Source organism: Zonotrichia albicollis, chromosome Z (assembly GCF_047830755.1).
Source record: "Zonotrichia albicollis isolate bZonAlb1 chromosome Z, bZonAlb1.hap1, whole genome shotgun sequence".
Lineage (NCBI taxonomy): Eukaryota > Metazoa > Chordata > Aves > Passeriformes > Passerellidae > Zonotrichia > Zonotrichia albicollis.
Window position 1 is genome coordinate 14496011 of NC_133860.1, and position 22629 is coordinate 14518639.

The 22629-nt window shown below is 52.3% G+C and overlaps 3 protein-coding genes across 4 annotated transcripts in view; 2 read left to right on the top strand and 1 right to left on the bottom strand.

Moving 5' to 3' along the window:
* NUDT2 (nudix hydrolase 2) overlaps nucleotides 1-3084 on the top strand; it is a 28447-nt gene extending 25363 nt beyond the window's left edge. Inside the window, exon 5 of the transcript XR_012578274.1 lies at nucleotides 3040-3084. The gene's annotated coding sequence lies outside the window, so the exon portion shown is untranslated. The remainder of the gene's footprint in view (nucleotides 1-3039) is intronic.
* Nucleotides 3085-3172: 88 nt separating this feature from the next.
* Nucleotides 3173-10445, top strand: LOC141725181 (myogenesis-regulating glycosidase-like). Its single transcript, XM_074533442.1, has one exon. The coding sequence runs from the start codon at nucleotides 3173-3175 to the stop codon at nucleotides 5261-5263; it is 2091 nt and encodes a 696-aa protein (XP_074389543.1). The 3' UTR covers nucleotides 5264-10445.
* On the bottom strand, nucleotides 10437-22047 carry MYORG (myogenesis regulating glycosidase). Of its 2 annotated transcripts, none has more exons than XM_074533444.1 (2): nucleotides 21909-22047; nucleotides 10437-15002 (listed from the first exon to the last, which is right to left on the bottom strand). In XM_074533444.1, exon 2 carries the CDS (start codon nucleotides 14875-14877, stop codon nucleotides 12841-12843), a length of 2037 nt encoding a protein of 678 aa, XP_074389545.1. In that variant the 5' UTR covers nucleotides 14878-15002; nucleotides 21909-22047; the 3' UTR covers nucleotides 10437-12840. The 2 variants fall into 2 exon arrangements, with proteins under 2 accessions (XP_074389545.1, XP_005491803.3); XM_005491746.4 differs by lacking the exon at nucleotides 21909-22047 and adding an exon at nucleotides 19291-19591.
* Nucleotides 22048-22629: the final 582 nt, after the last annotated feature.

A 22629-nucleotide genomic window follows, 5' to 3' on the forward strand; every position in this document is an offset into this window, starting at 1 on the left:
ACCAACTGAGGCAGCCTCAGAGTCAGAATGCTGAAAATCTGAGGATTCAGGAATAACATAGCTGTGATTCCTGAATAGAGGCCTGACAAACTTTGTGACAGAGGTGTCAGGAGACTGGGGGAGGTTCTAGGCATAAATTTGGTCTGGGGGAAGGAGACTCTGAGGGTCAGTGCATAAGGGGTTTAGGTATGCAGCTGCCCTTTGAGCTGGCTGATTTGTGTTTTGTCACTTGAAACCCTTGAAGTTCCCGTTCAGCTATAAGAGGGTCTAAAGTCCTGGCTCATTTTCAGCTTATCACAGCTATGTCAATGTTTAATCTGTGCATGCTAGGTGCTGCTAAGATCCTTGGGGTGAGGAATCCTGGCTTCTTTCAGCCTGGGCGACAGACAGGCCCAGATCCATACCTGATTATCACTTGATAAAGCAGCCCAAATATAACACAGCAGTGCTGGTGTCCCGGGGACATCTGGCTTCCAGGGCACTGTGGGAGAATTCAGCAAAGCCTGCCTTGGGAGCACTTGCACTCTGGGGGGGTTAACAAATTAACAAAGCACTCACCAGAGCACAGAGGCTCGGCAAGGACCAGCTAAATATTCCCAGGCAAGGGTCTCTGTGATGCCATAACCCCATGGATGGAGCAGGGATAGGGCTGGATCTGGGCTCTGGATCACCTCTGTGCATCCCTTAGCAAAAGTACTTCTCATCAGCCCTGGGCATCACTCAGGCTGACAGCTAGGCCAGCAGATGTTTAATGCTTTCTGGAGACATAAGCTTTAAAGGATGGGAGTGCAGCTTCAGAAGCTCTTCTACCCTGGTGGAATCTATGCTAGGAATCCTAATTTCATCCTCTGCTGCCTTCAGAAGCGCCAGTGCCTGCTGTCCCCATTGACCACTCACATCTCATCTCTTCTCTGTGAGGGGAAGGGCTGGGGTATATATATGGCATCCCACAACATAAAAGGAGTGAGGAAAACCCAAAAAACCCTGGAGACAGGATGGCTTGGCTCAGGAGTTCCAGCTTGCTTGAATAAGATTTTTATGCTCCTAGGGAAATCAAGGGATTTAAAGCAACTCACTGGGAGTCAAATCACTGCATAGGAAGCTTGCAAACTTCCCTCACATCCTTTATTCTTGGACAGATTTTTGAGTCATGCTGTCCACATATTTTGGGGTTCTTAATGTGTTGCTGAATATTAAATAAAAAAAAAAAAAGGAAAAAGAAAGAGAAAAAAGAAAAAAAAAGACAGAAGAAAAAAGACAGAAGAAAAAAGAAAGAAGAAAAAAAAAAAGAAGAAAACCTTCTCTTTCCATTTCTTATTTTTTCACCCTGGAAAATTGTGCAATTTGTCTTAAAGGGAAGTCCTGTCCCCAGGCTGCTGGGACAGTGAAAGGAGGAAGGAAGAAGACGAAGAAAGCTCCTCAGTCAGCAACTGAGGACTGACCCAGCACACAATAACACCTTCAAAGTGAAAATGTTGTTTTGCAAAAACACGAGGGTTTCACTGGAAACCACCCGGGCAGGAGCTGCAGAGCCGTGTCAGGAGCCAGGCCAGCACTGGGAGGCTGCCAGCCCTGAGCACTTTGGGGCTGGCAGAGTGCCCTGAGCATGTGTAATCCAACCTGCTCCCCAAAACCACCCCTGTCCTGGATCACCATCTCTTTGGGGCAGCAATAACCTTCCTTTTCTTACCCTCCTGCCCCGGCCAGGGCTTGCCTGAGAACACTTTTATCCACTCCAGCTCTTTTTCTCAGCTAAGTCTCTCTCATCCCAAGAACGTACTCCAAAAACTAACCAGGCAGTTAATTTGGGTGGTTTGGGGTCTGCTGTGATCGATCCAAAATGTGTTGACCTCTGGCATTTTTAATGGCTCCCTGGGTGGCTTATCATCTCCATATATTTAGACACTGATGTCATAGTGACACGGGTAAACACATCCAGCCTTTTATTGCTGGGCACAGATCAGATGAGCAAGCTGGCTCCTTTCCCCTCTCTCCATATAGGCTGCTCCTGCAAGTTTTCATCCTGTCAGATCACACAGACCCCAGGAAGGGGTCAGGGGAGCCACAACCTGGTTGCACAGAATGCACTGCCTCAGTTTCTCTTGCCTGTGTTATTGTTGGCAATAGATAATCAGCTGTGCTGCATTAGCTGGCTTGGTGATGCTTGATGCAGCTGGAACACGTCACCTTCTGTGCATTTCTCAGCAAAACAAGGTTTTGATGTAGTCCTGGTCTTGCAACAACTTCAATTTAATACACCTATCCTCATACCGTGTACCAAAACATCTTCCAGTTCCACTGTAGTAGAGCATCTTGCCTGGCATAAGCCCAGCAGCTACCGAGTTGTAATAAATTAGGAGAACTGAATGATAATAAAAAAACAGAGACAGAGATGTAGTGGAAGATTCCCTTTTTCCCCTGCAAGAGCCAGAGGGGCTTTCCTGAGGTGATGGCTTTGGAATAGGTAGCACGGCAGGCAGTTGAAGGGAAAGAAAAACACATCCCCACACCCCCACATCCCCATGCAGTTCAGGGAAGGAGCAGAGTGCAGGGAGATAAAACATCTTTTGCCAGCTGCATCCCTGGGAGTGTGGTGGGAAGCAGCAGGAGGGGGATGGAAAATTCAGCGCAGCATTTCTCCCTGAAGTCTGCAGGGAGGTTGTGGGCAGGAGAGGAAATCCAGCAGGGCTCATAATTAATGTAAACACAGATCAGCCTGTGATGTCCAGCTTGTATGCTCAGGCACCAGCCCCTTGCCCTGGCCCCTCCAGGCTCTAGTCTGACTTTCATCCCTTCATCCTTGCTCTGTGGGACAGAGCGAGGTTGCAGCCAAGAGAGGGTCATAGGAATCCTGGCACAGACATGCTCCAAAAAAGCTCAACACAGCTGCCAGTGAGCAGGCTGCCACTGCAGAGCAAAATGAGCCAGAGACAGAGGGCAGGGAGGCTGGGGACAGAGCAGAGGAGCTGCGGCCCTCAGCAAGATTTAATTGGGTTTTTTGGTGTTTATGACTCTCTGTTTTATGAAAAACCATTGCAGGTGTGAGCAGCCAAGCTTTGGAAAGGACACCGAGAATAGCTTCATGCAACATCTTGGATTTTCTCTTCACCAGCTGGAGTAAAAGGATTCAGCAACAAAGTTGCTAACCAGGTGTTGAGGCTGCAAAGGGATAATGGACACTCAGATTACCCACCGCTTGGGAAAACATGGAAACTTTCCAAAGGAGGGTGCCAAAGAAGGGCACTTGACTGACAATGTAACACCAGTGAAGCCCTCCAAGGAGCTGAGGCCCATGCTGGGCGCCATCCTGCTGGGCCTCATGCTGTTCATCGCTGCGGTGGTGGCCTGGTGCTACTACACGGTGTCCCTGCGGAAGGCGGAGCGGCTCAAGACGGAGCTGATGGACCTGCGGGCGGATGGCTTCGTCATCCGCAACCAGCACGGCGAGGTGGTGTTCCGGCTGGCCTTCCGCTCGGGCAGCCTGGACCTGGAGTCGTGCTCCAAGGAGGGCGAGATCCTGAGCTGCTCGCGCTCCAGCCGGGGCCCACTCAACTTCTTCATCCAGACGGTGAAGCCCAAGGACACGGTGATGTGCTACCGCGTGCGCTGGGAGGAGCTGGCGGCCGGCCCGGCCGTGGAGCACACCATGTTCTGGGAGGACGCCCACTGGTACGGGGGCTCGGAGATGAGCATCCAGCACTGGCCCATCCGCCTGGCCGGCTACCAGGAGCCCGTGCCCTACGTCACCAGCGACGTCTACTCCTTCCGCGACAGCTTTGGCGGCATCCTCGAGCGCTACTGGCTCTCCTCCAAGGCGGCGGCCATCAAGATCAACGACTCCGTGCCCTTCCACCTGGGCTTCAACGCCACCGAGCGCGCCCTCTTCTTCCAGGCCCGCTACAAGGACTCGCCCTACAAGCCCCCGCCGGGCCAGCAGCCCTTCCCCGAGCTCAGCTACCGCGTCTGCGTGGGCTCCGACATCACCTCCATCCACAAGTACATGGTGCGCAGGTACTTCAACAAGCCCTCCAAGATCCCTGCTGAGAACGCCTTCCGCTACCCCATATGGTCCACGTGGGCCCTCTACAAAAAAGACATAAACCAGGATAAAGTTCTAAATTTTGCAAGAGACATTAAGAAGTACCATTTTAACTGCAGCCACATAGAGATTGATGACATGTACACCCAGGCCTATGGAGACTTTGACTTTGACCCTGTCAAGTTCCCCAATGTAACAGAGATGTTTGCAAAGCTGAGGGAAGATGGCTTTAAGGTCACTCTGTGGATTCATCCGTTTATACATGTAGATTCGCCCAATTTTGGTGTGGGGATTGAGCGTCAGCTGTTCATCAAGGAGCCCTCAGGGCGGCTGCCGGCCATGGTGGAGTGGTGGAACGGCATCGGGGCCATCCTGGACTTCACCAACCCAGCAGCGCGTGACTGGTTCCAGAGCCACCTGCGCCAGCTGCGGCACAAGTACGGCATCTCGTCCTTCAAGTTTGACGCGGGCGAGACCAGCTACCTGCCCAAGCAGTTCAGCACCTTCCGCCCACTGTCGGACCCCAGCATCTGGTCCCGGCGCTACACTGAGATGGCCATCCCCTTCTACGAGCTGGCCGAGGTGCGCGTGGGCTACCAGTCCCAGAACATCTCCTGCTTCTTCCGCATCATTGACCGCGACTCTGTCTGGGGCTACGAGCTGGGCCTCAAGTCCCTCATCCCCACCGTCCTCACCATCAGCATGCTGGGCTACCCCTTTGTACTGCCAGATATGATTGGAGGCAACTTCCTCCCCAACAAGACAGAGGGGGCGGTGGAGATCCCCAACCGGGAGCTGTACGTGCGCTGGCTGGAGCTGTCGGCCTTCATGCCCTCCATGCAGTTCTCCATCCCGCCGTGGCTCTACGACAAGGAGGTGGTGGAGATCGCCCAGAAGTTCACGCAGCTCCACGAGTCCCTGGTGGCCCCGCTGCTGCTGGAGCTGGCGGGGGAGGTCACCGACACGGGCGACCCCATCATCCGCCCCATCTGGTGGATCTCGCCCCGCGACGAGGCCACTCACCGCATCGACTCCCAGTTCCTCATCGGGGACACCCTGATGGTGGCTCCTGTGCTGGAGATGGGCAAGCAGGAGCGCGATGTCTACCTGCCAGCGGGCAAGTGGCGCAGCTACAAGGGGGAGCTGTTTGAGAAGACCCCGGTGCTGCTCACCGACTATCCCGTTGACCTGGACGAAGTTGCCTATTTCCTCTGGGTTTCCTAACAGGCTCCTCTTCAGCTGTGCAATTGGTGATTAGTTTATTAGCAGCTTTAATAATGTAAACACATTATTAAAGCCACTAGTATAGCTTTAATAATGTGTTTTAATATTAAAATGGGAATTTTCATAATTTCTAATGCAGCAATATTTCAGAGTGCAATTTGAAGGAAATGCTGAGACCTCTGTTCTGTGTGGCAATTGTTCTACAATAATTTATTAAAATGTATTGGATGGGTGTCTTTGTTACTGCATTGTTACAAGTGTAATGGACAGAAACACAGTCTCTGCTCATAATCTTTTCCCACCAAGAACTGCTGTGCACGCTTCCTCTGTCTAAAGGCAATTACATGGTCTTCTTTGTTACCCAGTTTCACAGATGATCCTCTGGGACATTGAAAATATCATGTGCTTAGTGAAAGAGGCAGCTGCAGCAAAGTACTTTGTTTTTTTACAAAAAGCAGTCTGTGGTTATCTTGAAGAGGAAGGCACTCAGTTTGCATCCTGCTTATCCCATGGCCTGAACTATCTGAGCAGCAAGAAGTCTACAGCACATGCTAGTGCTGTGGCAGCTGTTTTCCCCCTTTTATAAATTACTGAGAACCATGTCCATGGTCTGTGTTCAGGTAAGCCTATAAAATGTGATGATATCTCATGGCAGTCAAGATTAAATCCTAGTACCAAGTCATGCAGAAGTTTATACACAGTTGGCTCCATGTGTGTTTTAGGACCATGTTTAGGACAAAGGTGTAATCTGTCAGGTGCCAGGAGAGAATATGGCCTCCTCAGAGAGTTCAGACAATTAACAAACCAGCCTGAGTACCAGGCTGCCTCAGTTTCCCCACTGAGGATGTTTTCCCATCCTGTGTTAATGGAGATCCCTGTCCATGACAGGTGGATCCTTCTGTATCCTTCCGCCCATCACAGAAGTGATATCTTCAGAATGAAGGTGTCCCAGCAGCTCCTGAAGGCTTGGGGTAACCAGGCTAGCTGTGAAACACTTTCCACTCTTGGTCCAATGTTTCCTGCTGTTTTTAAGCAACAAGAAATTTTAGGTTGACACGACTAAGAAGTTTAAGAGAGTTCAAGGGTCTCTGGGCTGCAATGTGCCTTCCCAAAATGAGAGACAGATCACTTTGCTGGCTCCAGCACACTTCCAGTGGGCACCTGGGAGGTGAAGTTTTGTGTAGCCCCAGGCAAGAGAAAGCTTTGTTTTTTAGGGGTTTGCCTATGGGCTGCTCCATACAAAATTAAACAAAATGGGTCTGGAGAACATTGTACTCAGTTGAGAGCTTGTTTGGTGCCCAGAGTAAGCAGATCCAAAACTGGCTAAAACCTGTTATCCATCAGTAGGTCCTTTGTGCCACGAGGACCCTGTGTGGACACAACAGCAGTGCCAAGTGGGATGAGCCAGAACATCTTTTAGATGCCCCTGAAAGCAGCTGGAATTGCAGTAATGCTATAGCTGGGGTGCCAGTGGAGAGGGAAAACCAGCCTTGATGCAGGGATGTGAAAGGGAAAGCAATGTTCAGTCTGGCAGTTGAGCTCAGGGTTAACAGGACACCACTGAATCCTTACCATGGGCTTTCTTCCAGGTAGTTTCCAATGTGGCACTCCCCCAAGTCTGAGAAAGTGTTTCTACATTTGCGGCCACAAAGCTCCAAATGGTTCCCCATATTCGTCTTGGGGGAACCAGAGGGTCCCAGGGCGGCCCAGCAAAATTCCTCTGGCTGTTTTTCCTGCACTAAAAGAAACTTTTCTGCAAAGCTCATGCCCACAGTGCTGAGAGAGGAGAGAGCCAGACTCCATCACCCTCATACAGTACCTCTGCCCCTGTGATCTATGTGCCCGGCATGCACACAGCTCTGCACCCACCTGCACCCCAGGCTGATGGGGAGAAAAACACACAACACTGAGACTTCCTTCAAACCCTGGGGGTGATATGGGATGTCTGGTCCCATGGCTGCAAAAATGTCCCCCCCATCCCCTTCCAATCTGTCCCTCAGTGCTTTCCCTGCTGCCCAGCTGAGCCACAGGAAGCCAGAGGGGACAGGTGCTGGAGGCATCCTGTGAGCAGGTGGCACCACAGCCACCTCTCCACGCCCCTGCCACATAGGGGATGTGTGCTGTTGGAGGGACATCTTGTTTGCCTTGCTAAGCTTCAGTCCTGGTTGATTTTTTCCACTCCCAGTGCTGTGCACATGCTCTTTGCAGGAGGTGCTGGTGACATGAGACTCTCCTACAGAACCTGGCTCACCACAGGCTGCCTGTTTTTTGGCAGGGGAAGTTTACTGCCCTCTTTGATGACTGCTGAGCTGAAAAACACCCAGCCCTACAGGCAAAACAAAAAACCCAAACAAATAATCTGTTTTTCTCTACTTGGCCTCTGGGGTTTTGTGTCAGCACAAACCATCTTCATGGCTCTCCTGGCACAAGGGATCTGCAGGCTGGCAGTTCCTGCCTGGATTGAGGAGGCTGTGCTTTTTCCTGAGGCTACCAGCCTGGCCATGTGCCCAAAGGAGCTCTGCTGCTGTCAGTTTGTCCTTTCACCACAGTCACGCCCAGCCTCGGGCTCTGCCTGCCTGTTGGCTTTTTCTTATTTTTAATCAAAGCTGTGATTTCAGGCAGGCGTGGACACGCTCACAGCTCAGGTCTCCTGGGCCAGCAGCCACTGCTCTGCTATCACCCACAGGCACCTCCTTGAAATCCAGTTTGCAACAAATTGGGCTCCTGCTGTAGCTCGTCTGGGGTTTGGATTTTGCCACTAACACTCCTCCCTGTGCAATGCACAGCTGTGGATGTGTCTTCAAGCACTGCCATATAGCTGAGACGCAGCACAGAGCTGACCCCACTCGCTGTCCCCATGTCCACGGTGAGCCTCAGACACGCAGTCTACACATAGCACCAGGTTTTGTGAGGATGTAAATCAAACTCAGACCCAAAGCTCCAATTCTAGGAGGACTTCTGTATCACTGAGGATCTCCTGCAAGGCTGTGAGGTCTCTAAGTTGTCAGCTTGTCTGAAGGTCTTCAGCAGTGCCAGCTTCATCCCCCATGCGGTCATCAGCCAAGTGTATGGATGGCACTTACACCCAAGGAAGAAGTAAAAGGAAAAGCATTTGGAAAATGTCTTTTATTGCAAAAGGAGGGAAGTGAAGTCCCTCTCAACCCTCAAGCCATGCTATATGGGTTGGCCACTGCTAGTGATGCCCAATGGCATAAGGCAGCTATGGTTTGTGTGGTGACAATGGAAAGGGAATGAAAAACATTATTTGGGGCAAAGAGGGTGATGTGGGGCAAGGCAGGCTCCTAAATGAGTCTCACATGTTCCATTCCTGGCCTTCCCATAGCCACAAACATCTACTCCATCCACGTCCTTGCTGTCAATGCCATCTGGAAAAGGGAACCATGGGGACAGTGGGGACAGTCAGAAGGACCTTCTGGAGAGCCCAAGGGAAGCTGAGAACAGGCTCCTCTTGCTCATCCCCTACATTCTTGAAGTGTGTGTTCTTTGAGAGCAGCATGGACTAGCAAATCCCCAGACTCAGTGTTGATAAACCTTTTTGGGGTGAATGTCAGTAGAAATAGGGCCATGACCCTAAAGGTGGGTATGGTCCCCACTCCTTGGGGCTGACACAACATTGGGGTCCACCTGGACATGGCTTTTCCTGGCCAGCCCTGAGGCACAGCTACTCTCTGCTGTCAGGACCTAAGGTAGGACAATCCTCAATCCAGTGGGATTCTCTGCCACCGTGGCAAACGAGAGTGAAGTTACTGCCAGTTTTTCCTTTTAAAATATACCTAAAAACTGCAGGCTGCAAGCTTTAAATAAAACAACAATTTCCACCCTGATTTACTGAAGACCAGGGTAAGAAAAGACCCAAATCTCCCTGAACCACCAGCCCCACCAACTTGGTAAAAATGGACATAGTTAAACTTCTTTTTGTTTTCCAAAATTTTATCTCAATCAAGGTGATTCATGTTACAGTTCATACCAATTAGCAATTAGAAAAGTGGTTAAAAACAGACCCACCAGCATTACAGTCTGACAGAGGACAGCATGTACAAACACAAGCATCCAGAAAACCTGATTCACAACAGTGCAAGCTTCAAAATTCAATCACATAAGCATCATGTGTGAAAAGGCTGAATCCAAGTCCCAGACCTTGTTTGGGGCTTTTTCTTGGCTTCTTGAGACAAGCTAAACCCAGCTTTGGCCTGTGACCCATGGCATAAATCAGAGAAATATCCCTAGCAGCAAGGTATCCATGCAGAGCTTCTGGTCTGCAAGGTCTGAGAGATCCTCAAGTCCTGCAGTGCTACAGCATAGTGTTAGAAACAGTGGTTTTGGTAAAAAGTTGGATGGAAAGGCCATCTAGAAGCCTGTGAGACAGCTTAAGGCAGCACTGCTGAGGCTGTCTCCAACATCAGCTCATAGTCCTCTCAGCAGCTTTACCTTTCTCCTTGCTGGACCACTGAACAGCCAAGTCCACTTGTGCCCTAATTACAGCATTTAGAAAAATAAGGATATTCTATAATCTTACCCATTCATTGATATAATTAAATAAAAGAAAATGATAACTTTGTTAATAAAATAATTTCTTTTTCAGGGGAGGGGAAAGAAGACAGTGTGTCTAATGGAGAATTTCCTCCATGACCTTCCTGACAGTGCCTGAAACCACTGCAAGGAGATTGAAGGCACTCATCTGGCTGCACCCATCATTTTAATAGTAGGAGGATACTAACAGGGATGCTGTGTTTCTCTTCACACAGCCTCATTCCTCATGAGTGATGCACATGGTGAGTGGCACAGAACCAGGGGAAGAGAAGACAGTATCTCATGGTCATGCCAGGATCCTTCCCATGAAGTCCTGTGCCAAGAATACCAATTCTGCACTGGCAGCTGAGCTGTGTAACATCTCCTCCACCTAACTGACACCTTAAGTTTTAGCTTTCATATTTTCCAGATTCTGTACTGCATTAGTATATAACTCTGAACTTCATATAGAGTGTTAGCAAGTTCTCATCACAGTTTGGTCAGACAAAACAATCCTTTTCCAGCCTGAGAACCAAGGACACCATTGCATTCAGGCCCACAAAGTATAAACAGAGAACTGAGGAGGGCAAACTGGGAGGACGGGACTTCACACCCTGAAGCTGTAATGGGACAATTAACTCCAATATGGAAATGGATCAAAACTTATAAAAGTGTAAAAACTCGTGACCTGTCGTTTATCTTGGCTGGAGCCACGGCCAGGCCCTTTGTGTATCCAAAGTGTATCCTTTGAAGGCCTTTCTAATAAATAGCTATTCCTTTAATACTGTCTAGCCTCTGTTCTAGGTAGCCTCTTAAGGCATCATAATGACTCCCATGTCAAGGCATGACAAGTATTTATTTAATGAGCAAAGGTTGAAAGGGAAGAGCTGGAGCCCCTCAAAGCTTGGTCTTCATGCATTTCTAGGGCTGCAGAAGCTCCCTCCACACTTGGCCGTTCTTAAAGGCTTTGGCCAGACTCATCTCCTCAACTTCAACATCACCCTGCAAGCAAGGGCCAAGTCCTGCTAGTGCCCCGATGAGTGACACTGAGGTTCCAGGATTAATTCCTTGCCAGAGGGTGTCTGTAACTTGTAACATCACCATTATCTGCACCTGTGGCAGAGAGGAAATGTGAGTCCTTCAGAATTAAAAGCCTGAGAAACAAACAGACTTCAGGAAACGCTTGTGCTCCAGCTGGCCAGGGACCTGTAAGGCTCTCCTACATCTCACTTTGGGATTAAATTATACAGAGCAGATTCAGGTGTTACGGGAGTCCATGAAACCAGACTTCCTCACTTCCTAACTACAAAAGCACTTCAGATTTTGCCCCTAACACCGAAATTTCTCCTCCTGCACCCCATCACAACCCTCAAGCTTAATGCATCTCATTTTCTGCCTCCTGGAAAGCTCTGTGGCTGGAGATGGGCTTTGAGAAAGATCCTCATGGCACCCAACCCTACCCAAAATATGCACCATCTCCCTGCATGGCTGACTCGTGCCAGATCCATGCCCAGCCCAGACACAATTCCAGCAGAAGCCCCACGGATGCTGAGCTGTCCCTGGCTGCCTGTAGCCTGGGCAAGGTGCCCAACCCTTCCCAGCTGTCACAATTCAATTCTACCAAAGCTCATTAAAAATTCAGGGGTTGACACATGTTCCAACTGGGACAGAGCTGGGAATTCTTGCTGTCAGGAAGACTTCAATCCTGTTGGCCCTGCCTCGGGTCTCTGTAAATGCATTTTCCCATACAAAACCAAATGGGAAATCTGCCAAAGACGCAGCTGCTGGGGACCTGGGGTGCAGGATGACATCACCCCACATGCCCTCTGGGAGCCTCTGACAGCAATCCCACCCCCAGCAACACAACATTGCCAGAGAAAGCTCCCCAGGACTCTCCCAGGGAGAGAGCAGGGCTGACTCAGGAAAACCCTCAACAAAATCATCACCTCTAACGGCGACCTGAGATGGGTATTAGCTTAACTTCACGTTAGATGAGAACATTTCCGTGGGTGCAGCGAGAACAGGCGCTGGCACAGAGCCATCAGTTAGCAGAGATGGTGGTTCCCACCCACAGGCTATCGGCAAACGGCGCTGCCAGCCCAGGGCACGTGCCGCGCGCGGGAACCCGCTGTGCCCACGCAGTGTCTGGGGACAGCTTTGCTCCAGGCAGCCCTTCTGCCAGCAACAAACCTCATCTGTCCCTAAAAACCAAAAAGGATGGAATCAGCAGGATAATCACGTAACCAAGTGGGGCTGTAAGTGCTTTAAAAAATGGGACATGCTGGTAGAGGCGGTGCTGCTCCAGCAAAGGCAATGTTGATGCGCTGGGCAAAACACATGGGCAAGAGCCTTGTAGAGGAAGTCAAATGGGTGAGCAGGTGGGATGCAGCTGTCCCAGTGGGAAATAAGCGACCCATTCAGTTAAAACACGTGGACACCACTTGAGTTACCTGGCCTGCCTGGTACCCTGGAAAGCAGGAGAATGAGGCAACTGTTAGTCCAGCACCATGCCAGGCAAAAAGGGGGAAAAAAAAGGAGTGTATATATATATTTATATATATGTAACTCTATTTTGCTTTATGCTCTTAAAAATATCCATTTGAATATATTTGCCATATTAAAAAACTTACGGCAGGCTGTGCTGTAGCAATCCTCCCACAGCACACACCCCCACAGCCAGTGCCAGGTGCTCCCACAAGACTAGGAATGCTCCCCACTGGCACTAAGCAACTTCCAACTCCTGAAATCCTTGAGAACTGTAAAGGTAATGGGTTTACCACGTGTCTGCAGACAGACTGACAACTCCTTTCTGACCTATACAGATAAATTGCTGCCTACTGTAATCCCATCAGAGCCTACCACCAGACCCAAATTAAAAAAATGAAGACCAATCCCCAAATAAAAAAAAAAATTATCCCCAAGAACAGTGAAGTCGATTTAGTTCCCTTCCTCCACCCCAGTCTCAAATGAAATGTGCAATTAGAGTTATTATTTGTTAGAAAGTCCTAGGTAAGGCATGGTTATTCCAAAGCTGATTAAGAAGCCTGTTAGGAAACCCAGAGGAAATAGGCAACTTCGTCCAGGTCAACGGGATAGTCGGTGAGCAGCACCGGGGTCTTCTCAAACAGCTCCCCCTTGTAGCTGCGCCACTTGCCCGCTGGCAGGTAGACATCACGCTCCTGCTTGCCCATCTCCAGCACAGGAGCCACCATCAGGGTGTCCCCGATGAGGAACTGGGAGTCGATGCGGTGAGTGGCCTCGTCGCGGGGCGAGATCCACCAGATGGGGCGGATGATGGGGTCGCCCGTGTCAGTGACCTCCCCTGCCAGCTCCAGCAGCAGCGGGGCCACCAGGGACTCGTGGAGCTGCGTGAACTTCTGGGCGATCTCCACCACCTCCTTGTCGTAGAGCCACGGCGGGATGGAGAACTGCATGGAGGGCATGAAGGCCGACAGCTCCAGCCAGCGCACGTACAGCTCCCGGTTGGGGATCTCCACCGCCCCACTGGTTTTATTGGGGAAGAAATTACCTCCTATCATGTCAGCAGATATGAAGGGGTAGCCCAGCATGCTGATGGTGAGGACGGTGGGGATGAGGGACTTGAGGCCCAGCTCGTAGCCCCAGACAGAGTCGCGGTCAATGATGCGGAAGAAGCAGGAGATGTTCTGGGACTGGTAGCCCACGCGCACCTCGGCCAGCTCGTAGAAGGGGATGGCCATCTCGGTGTAGCGCCGGGACCAGATGCTGGGGTCCGACAGCGGGCGGAAGGTGCTGAACTGCTTGGGCAGGTAGCTGGTCTCGCCCGCATCAAACTTGAAGGACGAGATGCCGTACTTGTGCCGCAGCTGGCGCAGGTGGCTCTGGAACCAGTCACGCGCTGCTGGGTTGGTGAAGTCCAGGATGGCCCCGATGCCGTTCCACCACTCCACCATGGCCGGCAGCCGCCCTGAGGGCTCCTTGATGAACAGCTGACGCTCAATCCCCACACCAAAATTGGAGGAATTGTAGTTTATGAAAGGGTGAGTCCACAGAGTGACCTTAAAGCCATCTTCCCTCAGCTTTGCAAACATCTCTGTTACATTGGGGAACTTGACAGGGTCAAAGTCAAAGTCTCCGTAGGCCTGGGTGTACATGTCATCAATCTCTATGTGGCTGCAGTTAAAATGGTATTTCTTGATCTTTTCAGCAAATCGCAAGAGTTTATCCTGGTCAATATCATTCTTGTAGAGGGCCCACGTGGACCATATGGGGTAGCGGAAGGCGTTCTCAGCAGGGATCTTGGAGGGCTTGTTGAAGTACCTGCGCACCATGTACTTGTGGATGGAGGTGATGTCGGAGCCCACGCAGACGCGGTAGCTGAGCTCGGGGAAGGGCTGCTGGCCCGGCGGGGGCTTGTAGGGCGAGTCCTTGTAGCGGGCCTGGAAGAAGAGGGCGCGCTCGGTGGCGTTGAAGCCCAGGTGGAAGGGCACGGAGTCGTTGATCTTGATGGCCGCCGCCTTGGAGGAGAGCCAGTAGCGCTCGAGGATGCCGCCAAAGCTGTCGCGGAAGGAGTAGACGTCGCTGGTGACGTAGGGCACGGGCTCCTGGTAGCCGGCCAGGCGGATGGGCCAGTGCTGGATGCTCATCTCCGAGCCCCCGTACCAGTGGGCGTCCTCCCAGAACATGGTGTGCTCCACGGCCGGGCCGGCCGCCAGCTCCTCCCAGCGCACGCGGTAGCACATCACCGTGTCCTTGGGCTTCACCGTCTGGATGAAGAAGTTGAGTGGGCCCCGGCTGGAGCGCGAGCAGCTCAGGATCTCGCCCTCCTTGGAGCACGACTCCAGGTCCAGGCTGCCCGAGCGGAAGGCCAGCCGGAACACCACCTCGCCGTGCTGGTTGCGGATGACGAAGCCGTCCGCCCGCAGGTCCATCAGCTCCGTCTTGAGCCGCTCCGCCTTCCGCAGGGACACCGTGTAGTAGCACCAGGCCACCACCGCAGCGATGAACAGCATGAGGCCCAGCAGGATGGCGCCCAGCATGGGCCTCAGCTCCTTGGAGGGCTTCTGCTTCACCGGCGTGAAGTTCTCTGGCAGGAAGGTGTACATGGTGCTGCCCTTTCCCTAGAGGTTTCTGCAGCAGAGTGGGAATGAAGCACGCCTGGGCTTGTCAGGAGAAGACACTGGATTGTTAGGAGAGCTCCCACCTCCAACGTGCCCCAGAACACCCATCTCTGAAAAAGGAGAGGATATAATTAGTCTGAGAGATCCTCTGAATCAAGGGAGAGCGTGTCATGCACTTGCTCCCCCCGGCCTCCTGTGCCCATCTGTGACTTGCCAGGAGCTGTGTTCCAAGTACCAGACATCATCTCCAATTTCTCCAGGCAAGACAACACAAGCAGAGAACAGCCTGAGCCTAACACGGGGAATAACCCTAGGGCAACAAGGACCCATCATTCCCATATTTAATGGCTTTTTGTTGTTGGGAACACCTTCAGTGAGTCAGGAGTGGAGACTGAGTGGCAGTAGGAGGCTGAACAGGAGCCAGATCAGCCCACTGAGAGTGTCTTTAAGAGAAATGGATAACTGAGAGCTATAAAAGACACCATGTAATGAATTCCATGCAGCCAATCCTAATTTTAATCATATTGCCTCCCTGGCAGACTTAATTCATCTGCAGCAACATCCCTTTCTTGTCCCAAGCATGTCCCAACTGCTTCACTTGGGTGATGCTTTGCACTGGAGGTGAGTAAATCCCTGCTTCTCCACAGCTCACAGAGAGCCAAATGGAGTTGGGGTATAAGTGGCTCACGTTTGGTTTTGGGGTGCATGTAAGGGATGCAGTAAGTAGCACAGAATGGCTGGCTCCTGCCATGTGCTCAGAGCTTTACAGCAGTTCTGGGTGGAAAAGGACTTCCAGCTTTTCTGGAAGAAAAGCTAACCTTGTAGGAAGTGAGCAGTGGGCCCAAAGGGCCGTCCCTCCATCCAGCAAGGGACTGTGTTTCAGCTGTGTTTCAGCTCCAGCCCACTCCCCCTGCCTGGCCCCCGGGAAGTGGGCTGTGCCAAGAGCCTAATGGCTTTTCCTTGGCCAGGGCCTGGCTGGGCTCCGCCAAGCATAACGCCGGGATCCAGGGGGGAAAAGTAAAGTAAGGACATGGGAGAGCGAGAAACAAACACAGCTGCAGGAGGAGCAGGGGAGGGAGAGGAGCTGCAAAGCTGCAGAGCAGCTGCCTGGTATCTGCCTGGTGCCAGCAAACACAGCCACCTCCTCCCCAAGCTCTGGGGCTGTAAAGCTGCAGGCTGTGGGCAAACCAGAGGGAAAACCCCCTCTTTTTGGGCACAAATGAAATCAGCTGTAGAGATTCCCTCTTCCAAGGTTGGTCTTTTTCTTCCAAAAAGGAAGAAAAAGATTCAAAATGAATTACAGAACTCTCTCCCTGCCACAGGCATGGCAATCCAGAACAAGTGGATCCTGTGCCTCAATAGATCTTTCTCCCCAAGAAAAGAAAAGTAAAGCAGAAAGAGGTCCTGAATGCCACCTAAGCTTTATTGCTCCACTACAGGGATGGCCATACATAAAACCATGGCAGCATCTGTGCACAGGCTAGACAACACATTCTGTGTTTATATCCACCTTGAAGCATGTATTGGACAAGACCTTGCAGTTGGGGGAACTTTTTGTGTGGCCAGATGGGTCATTCTAACCTTCCCCAGGGAGCCAGTAACTTTCTAGACAGCCAGTTGCTTTAAATGGGATTATAGAGGCATTAGGAAGTGATTAGCCTGAACAGGCGATAGGTTTAGTTAAACAACTTGTCCCACAGCCAACTCCCACAGAGGCCTCACTTGCCAGCAGGGAGCTCAGTCACGGGATGGGGACAGCTCCAGCCACTCCAACTGTGTCACCCAGCTGGATCCTGCCTCCCAGCACGGCAACGGGGCTCTCACCCACACTGTATCTGTGATGCAAGGCCAGCTGAGCCCAGCCAAAATTGGGCAATAAAGGCAGGAAGGAGGTGATGGTGGAATGAGACTGCATTTGGGATAAACCTCCATCCCTGCCTCAACTCTTCCTTGGCTTTAAGGTGAAGTAGAAGGACCTTGACCAAAACTAGCGAAGCTGAGTGAAGCCACAAAGCAGCAGGACGCTTCTGGAAATACAGACAGGTAGGCTGAGCCCAAACAAGCCCTCACCCTCAACACTGGCAGGTTTGGGGATGCCAGAGAGAGAGAGAGATGAAAACAAATACCTGTACTCTGAAGGCACACCTGTGTCTCACTCGTGCCTTATCTAGGGACTGCAAAGCTCAAGGTGGGAAAAAATAAAATGCACCCTCTACAAAGCAGGACTTGCAAATTATTTTGGAAAATAAATTTTTTTAAGTTTTCACATCTTCTTTACAAAACAATAGGGTAAAATAGTGTTTTCTTTGCCAATTCTCATTCAGGGCTTTAAGCCCAAGAAATATCTGATACTGCTGCTGTGGCTCCATCTAAAATTGACAGCAGCTCTGAGGGCTTCAAGGAGTTTCTGGATTTTTATCTCCCTTTCAGGAAGCTGGTTTATTATTTATGAACTTCTTCGAAGCTGCTCTATTTTTGGCTGTTTCTTTCTTTCCCTCCCCCCCACCATGGACTGGAGCTCATGGCACACATGAGGGAGCCATCACTGCCACTGTCAGTAGAGAAATAGTGTTTTTTAAGAAAGGTTTTGCAGCCTCTTGAGTCCCTTGGACACCGACCTGCCTCAGAGGGATGTGCAAGCTGGATGACTGAGCTGGTGGATTTAATCCTGCCCTGACTGCTGTGGCTGGGCCAGGGTCAAACCCTGTGGCTGCTCATGGACACCGCCCACTTGGACACCATTTCAACAAAGATGCTGAGAACGGTGTTTGCAGGCATCACCCCGCACAGTGATGGGCGAAGGAGGTCTCCAAAAACAATCTTGGTCTCTGCTCTGTATTTTTTGCCTTGTTAGCAGAGTCTCCCATTTTCCAGTGGGAGATTTGGCTCTGTCCCAGGTGAGAGCTAAGTCTCCCAGGATCCCTGGAGACGCCTTCTGCCTCTCACTCACAAGCTGCAGCCCGCAGAGGTGCCTGCTCATGCACTGCCTGTTTCAACAAATATTTTTTTTTTTGTGTAATGCTAACGTGTTATTTTGCTCCAGGATGACATTGTGGCGACCTTTAACTCCTCAAAAAAACAAACAAAAAAAAGAAAACGAGAAGGGAGAGTGTCAAAGTCAAACAGCATGTTTGCAGCTTGCTGCGCCGGAGCTGACCCAAAACAAAGCTTTTTCTCTGTGTTCTGTGGAAGCAGTGAGTCGCCTTGCCTCAACTTGAGATGAAAGCAAAACATCTGAGCAGGACACACTTTATGGAGTAAAAATAAAAATCCATTTTTTGACCGCTTCTATTTTTACCAACACCACTGCTAACCGCGGGCTGCGAGACCCACAGCACCACTAACCCCAGCCACTCTGCAATTAGGACATTCATTTAAAGAGGGTCAATAACATACAACTGGTCTCTATTGCCCTGGCAGGGTCAGGTCCGAACCACACTGGGGGCCAAGCTCCTGCTGGGGACACACACACACTTCCCACGCTGGGATGCCAGGAAACCCTCCCTCTTCCACTGCAAGGTGCTGCCGCCTCCTCCCCAAACATCTTGGCAAGAGTCGAGCTCAGGAAATAGTACAGAAACACTGCAGATTTTACAGGAGGCATCTCCAACCCCACACAAGAGCATGGAATGAGGACAGCAAGTTAAGGGAGAAACGCCTTCTCTGCAAAAAAGCTGTGGGAGCAAAAAGAGCCTCCACGTGCCCAGTCTGGAACTGCCTGCAGGGAACCTGCCCTGACAAAGGGACTTTGCACGCCCGACACAGAGGACAAACAAGCCCATCCTGGGGGCTTAATTTCCCGTGGAGGGCTCTGCAGCAGAGCTCTAGAGTTCTCTGGAGGGCTTTTTGGAGTCAAATAGGGTGAAATCACTGCTCCTCCCGCTTGGTGCTGATGGGAGCAGGCGGGACAAGTCAGGGCACCTTGGTGACAACACTGGCACAGGGCACAGGGCTGCTGCTCACACACCCCGATTCCATATGGATCAAAGGCACTGATTCCCCCCTAACCCTGTGGATTCCCCCAAATACTAAGCTGGATCACCCTGGGGGTCTGTGTTTATCCCTGCAGTACTCAGGCCATCTCGGGGGGCATGCCTGTGGCACAGACACCCAGCCCCTGAGCCAGGGCAGCAGCTCTGCCTTTGCAGGGACAGCCAGGAGAACACGGTGCCCCAGAGGACCCCTCACCTTCCCTGTCCTTGCTGTGGCCAGAGCAGGGATGGACACGCTGCCTGGCCTGAGGGGTTCCTGCACATGGGGGGGACTCCCTGCACCTCCTGCAAAGTGACAGATCCTTGCTGTCAGGGCTGCTGCAAATTCCCCCCTGAATTCCTCAGCTGCTGGAGGCCCATGCAGGAGGCACCTCATCCCTCCGGGGCACGGTGCCCCCGCTCTTACCTGGCCATGGCTTCCTGGGGATCCCTGCCTGCGCGTGGCTCCACCACAGATGTCTTTTTAAGCCCATAAGAGAGGAGCAGCGCTGCCTCTCCGCGGCCCCGGCAGCTCCGCCCTCTCCGTGGCTCGGGGCGCTCCGGGGCTCGGAGCCGGGCGCTCCGGGTGCCCGCGGGCAGGAGGAGGGAGGGGACCGGCGCGTCACCGCCACCGCCACCGCCGTGTTTGCTCAGCTCCGTGATGGATGCGTGAGCAGCCAGCCCTCGGCCGGGCGTGCCAAGAGGAGCAGGAGGGGCGGCCGCACACGGGCGCTGCTCCCACCCGCTCCGGCTGCCGGAGAGCCGCGATGCGGGCGGGCATCTCACCTCCCCGCCAGGTGAGCGGGAAGGGCCGGCACAGGAGCGTCCCCTCCCTGCACTCACAGGAGCACCACAGTTAGAAAGCAAAACGGAAAAAAAAAAAAAAAAAAACAAACCAAAAAACACAGCCCAATAGAGGGTTTGGGGTGGTTTTTTGTTTTCTCCCCCAAATCGTGAGATTTTAAGCAGAGTCATGATCCGGAGTAATAATGAGGCTGACTTGTGTGAAAAGAAACAAGCTGCCACACTGTTGCTGGCTGGTTTGTAAGATAGGATTAAACAGCACTGGGCACTTGGAGGATAAACCCCAAATCCAAAGTGGCCATGTGAATAAAGAGCTCATCTGCAAAGTGCAGACAGGCTGCCAGCACGTCGCTCTGTCTGCAAGAGGAGCTGAAGCTGTGGCATCAGCCCTGCCCAGCCTTTAATACACTCACCTTTATTACAGGAATCGTGACTTTGCAGCCCAGTTTTGTCCTTTAAAGTTTTCAGTGTCAAGTGATGCTCCAAACCCATTTAGTCACCTCATCCAGTATTCAACCATGAATACAAAGCATCCACTGGGATCCAATTCTGGCAGCAGACAACTTAATATTTAACACTCCTGACAATTTCCCTTTACAAAATCCTCTTTCTTTGTTCTTCACCCCGTGCTAATTACCAAGATGAAGTTTAAGAGGCTGGGTTTTCACTTTAACCCTGCACACAGCTCATGGTGATTTTGTCTCATGACTAAATCATGACCAGAGGCTTTTTCTTTTCCCTGCCTGGAGGCACATCAGGGAGCCTGAATTTATCTGAGCCACAAAGAATTTGTGGAGACTTTAAAACAAAATGAGTCCTTCTGGACCACTTGTATCAAAGCACATTGGGCATGAGAGACAGAAAGCTCCAGGGCTCTCCCTTTAAGAACGTGTCCCTGTCCATCTTGGAGAAGTCCCACAGGCTCTGGGGGAGCTGGAGGGAGGGAGCCGGGCTCTGAAATTGTGGTCTATGGAGTAACCCTGTGCCCAGCAGTCGGCTCCTCAGCACCTGCAAGGCCATCAGATCTTGTGCCCAACAGTGGCAAAAACAGAATACCAAATACTGGTGCTATTAGCTTATTTTATTTGCCACTTTTGCCGTTTAAGATACACTGCCACAAAGATTTTGGTGTCTTTGCCACTGTCTGTTGCCCCCAGCCCATCTCTGGCTGGTACCAGATGTGTGCCATTGACCACCCCATCACTCCAACAGCCTCTCCCTGAAGTGGGTGTCAATCTCACTGCTCATCTCTCTCCTCCCACCCCACAAGTGGAACCTAGTGCCCCATTTGTCGCACAGATTCTTCAAAGAGCTGACTCAGCCCTTTGGGAGCGCTCAGCGTTTCGGATGCTGATGCAGGCTGAAACCTGAGCCCACCCAACATCCAATTGCTACAACACGATATGGGGGAGAAATGGAAACCTAAGTACATCCCTCTGGCACAGCCCTGCCGATTTTCCAGCCATCGAGCCACCATGAAACTCCAGGCACTGGCAGCTCTGGAGAGCTGAGGATGGCTCACGATGTTGGGCTGTTGACGCAGGTCCCGGAATTTGAATCCATATCCAACAGTTGGGGACGCTGGACAACCTTGGCCCAAACACAGTTACCAATCCTTTTAAGTGCTCCCTCGCAGCTCTTCCATGGCCAGATCCAGCCAGGCAGACACAACCCCACAAGCGTCACTCTCTGCTGGGCTGTAGGTGTCTGCTGTGCCAGGCATTTGCATCAAGAGTATCCCAAGGTGGTAAGGGAGGAAAAGAAGAAGAAGCATTTCTGCTTTCTGACAGCTTTGGCTGCTCCTTGGCATGGCCAGTGACAGTGGAGCTGTCCCCAAACCCGCTCCAAACCCAACCCAGCACAGAGCACATTGAGCTGCCTATATCCATCTGCAAACTTTTCACTGCCAACATCTTATCAAGCGGCAGAAGTTGAAGCTACACTTTGTAAGAGGTGCCGAGGACGCGTCTCCCGGCTCCGCTCATCCTCTCCGGGCGGCCAGGCTCGCACCCATCACGGAGCCCGCACGGTCCCGGCACGGCGGAATGCGCCGGGCTCGCTCCCCGGGCTCCGGGCAAAGCTCAGCACCCGCACCCCGCTCCCCGCGGCCCTTCCCGAGCCACCGCCGATGCCGCAGCCCGGGGTCTGCCCTCGGGGCACCCCTCGCCCGCCTCCGCCCGCACCCCCCGGGCCGGGCTGGAGCCCCCGCCCCGAGCGCGGCCCCGGGCGCCGCTCACTCACCGGCACCGCCGGGCCATGGCCGGGTCCGCCGGCCCGGGGGCTCCGGGCTCGGGGCTGAGCGCGGTTCCGGGGTTGGGCGCTGCCCGCCCCGCCCCGGCTCCCGCCCCGGACCGGCCCCCGGGCCGGCGCTCCCCGATGGGAGATGTAGTTCGGCCCGGGGTTGGGGCTGGACCTGCTGGGGATGTGCGGGGCTGCGAGGGAATGGGGGTGCCCCCGGGGCTGGGGAGATCGGGGTTTGGCGCTGGCAGGGCTGTGCCGGGATGCTTTTGAGCCGGGATGGGCTTTTTCATGAGATGCTTTGGGACTGGGATGTGCTTTTCATGGAATGATTTGGGGCCGGTCCAGGTTTCTCAATGGGATGCTTTTAGGCCGGGGCATGCTTTTCACGGGATGGTTTTAGTCCGGGATGGGGTTTCAGGGTGTGTCCCTGTTCCCAGGAGGATTGGGGTACTGCTTGGCGTGGGCAAAGCACTGCAGGCTGCCACCCTGGAGTGGGGGTCCCCAGAGAGCTCTGTGCTGAAGGATCCCCCCACTGCAAGGACCACAGTGCCGAGCATTTATGATCAGCAGCACACATGGAGGGGCAGGGTGGCGTTGCCCCTGGCACTGTGCTCTCAGATCGTAGTCAGACAAGGGCATTTCACGCCCTCATTAATTATGTGCTGCTTTCAAAGTACCCCTCCTTATTTAGCCTGTGTCAGTGCTCAGCATCCCAGATGGA

Bases quoted from the DNA above. Each gene is read 5' to 3' on its own strand.
- LOC141725181 (XM_074533442.1), top strand. From the start codon at position 3,173: ATGGACACTCAGATTACCCACCGCTTGGGAAAACATGGAAACTTTCCA.
- MYORG (XM_074533444.1), bottom strand. From the start codon at position 14,877: ATGTACACCTTCCTGCCAGAGAACTTCACGCCGGTGAAGCAGAAGCCC.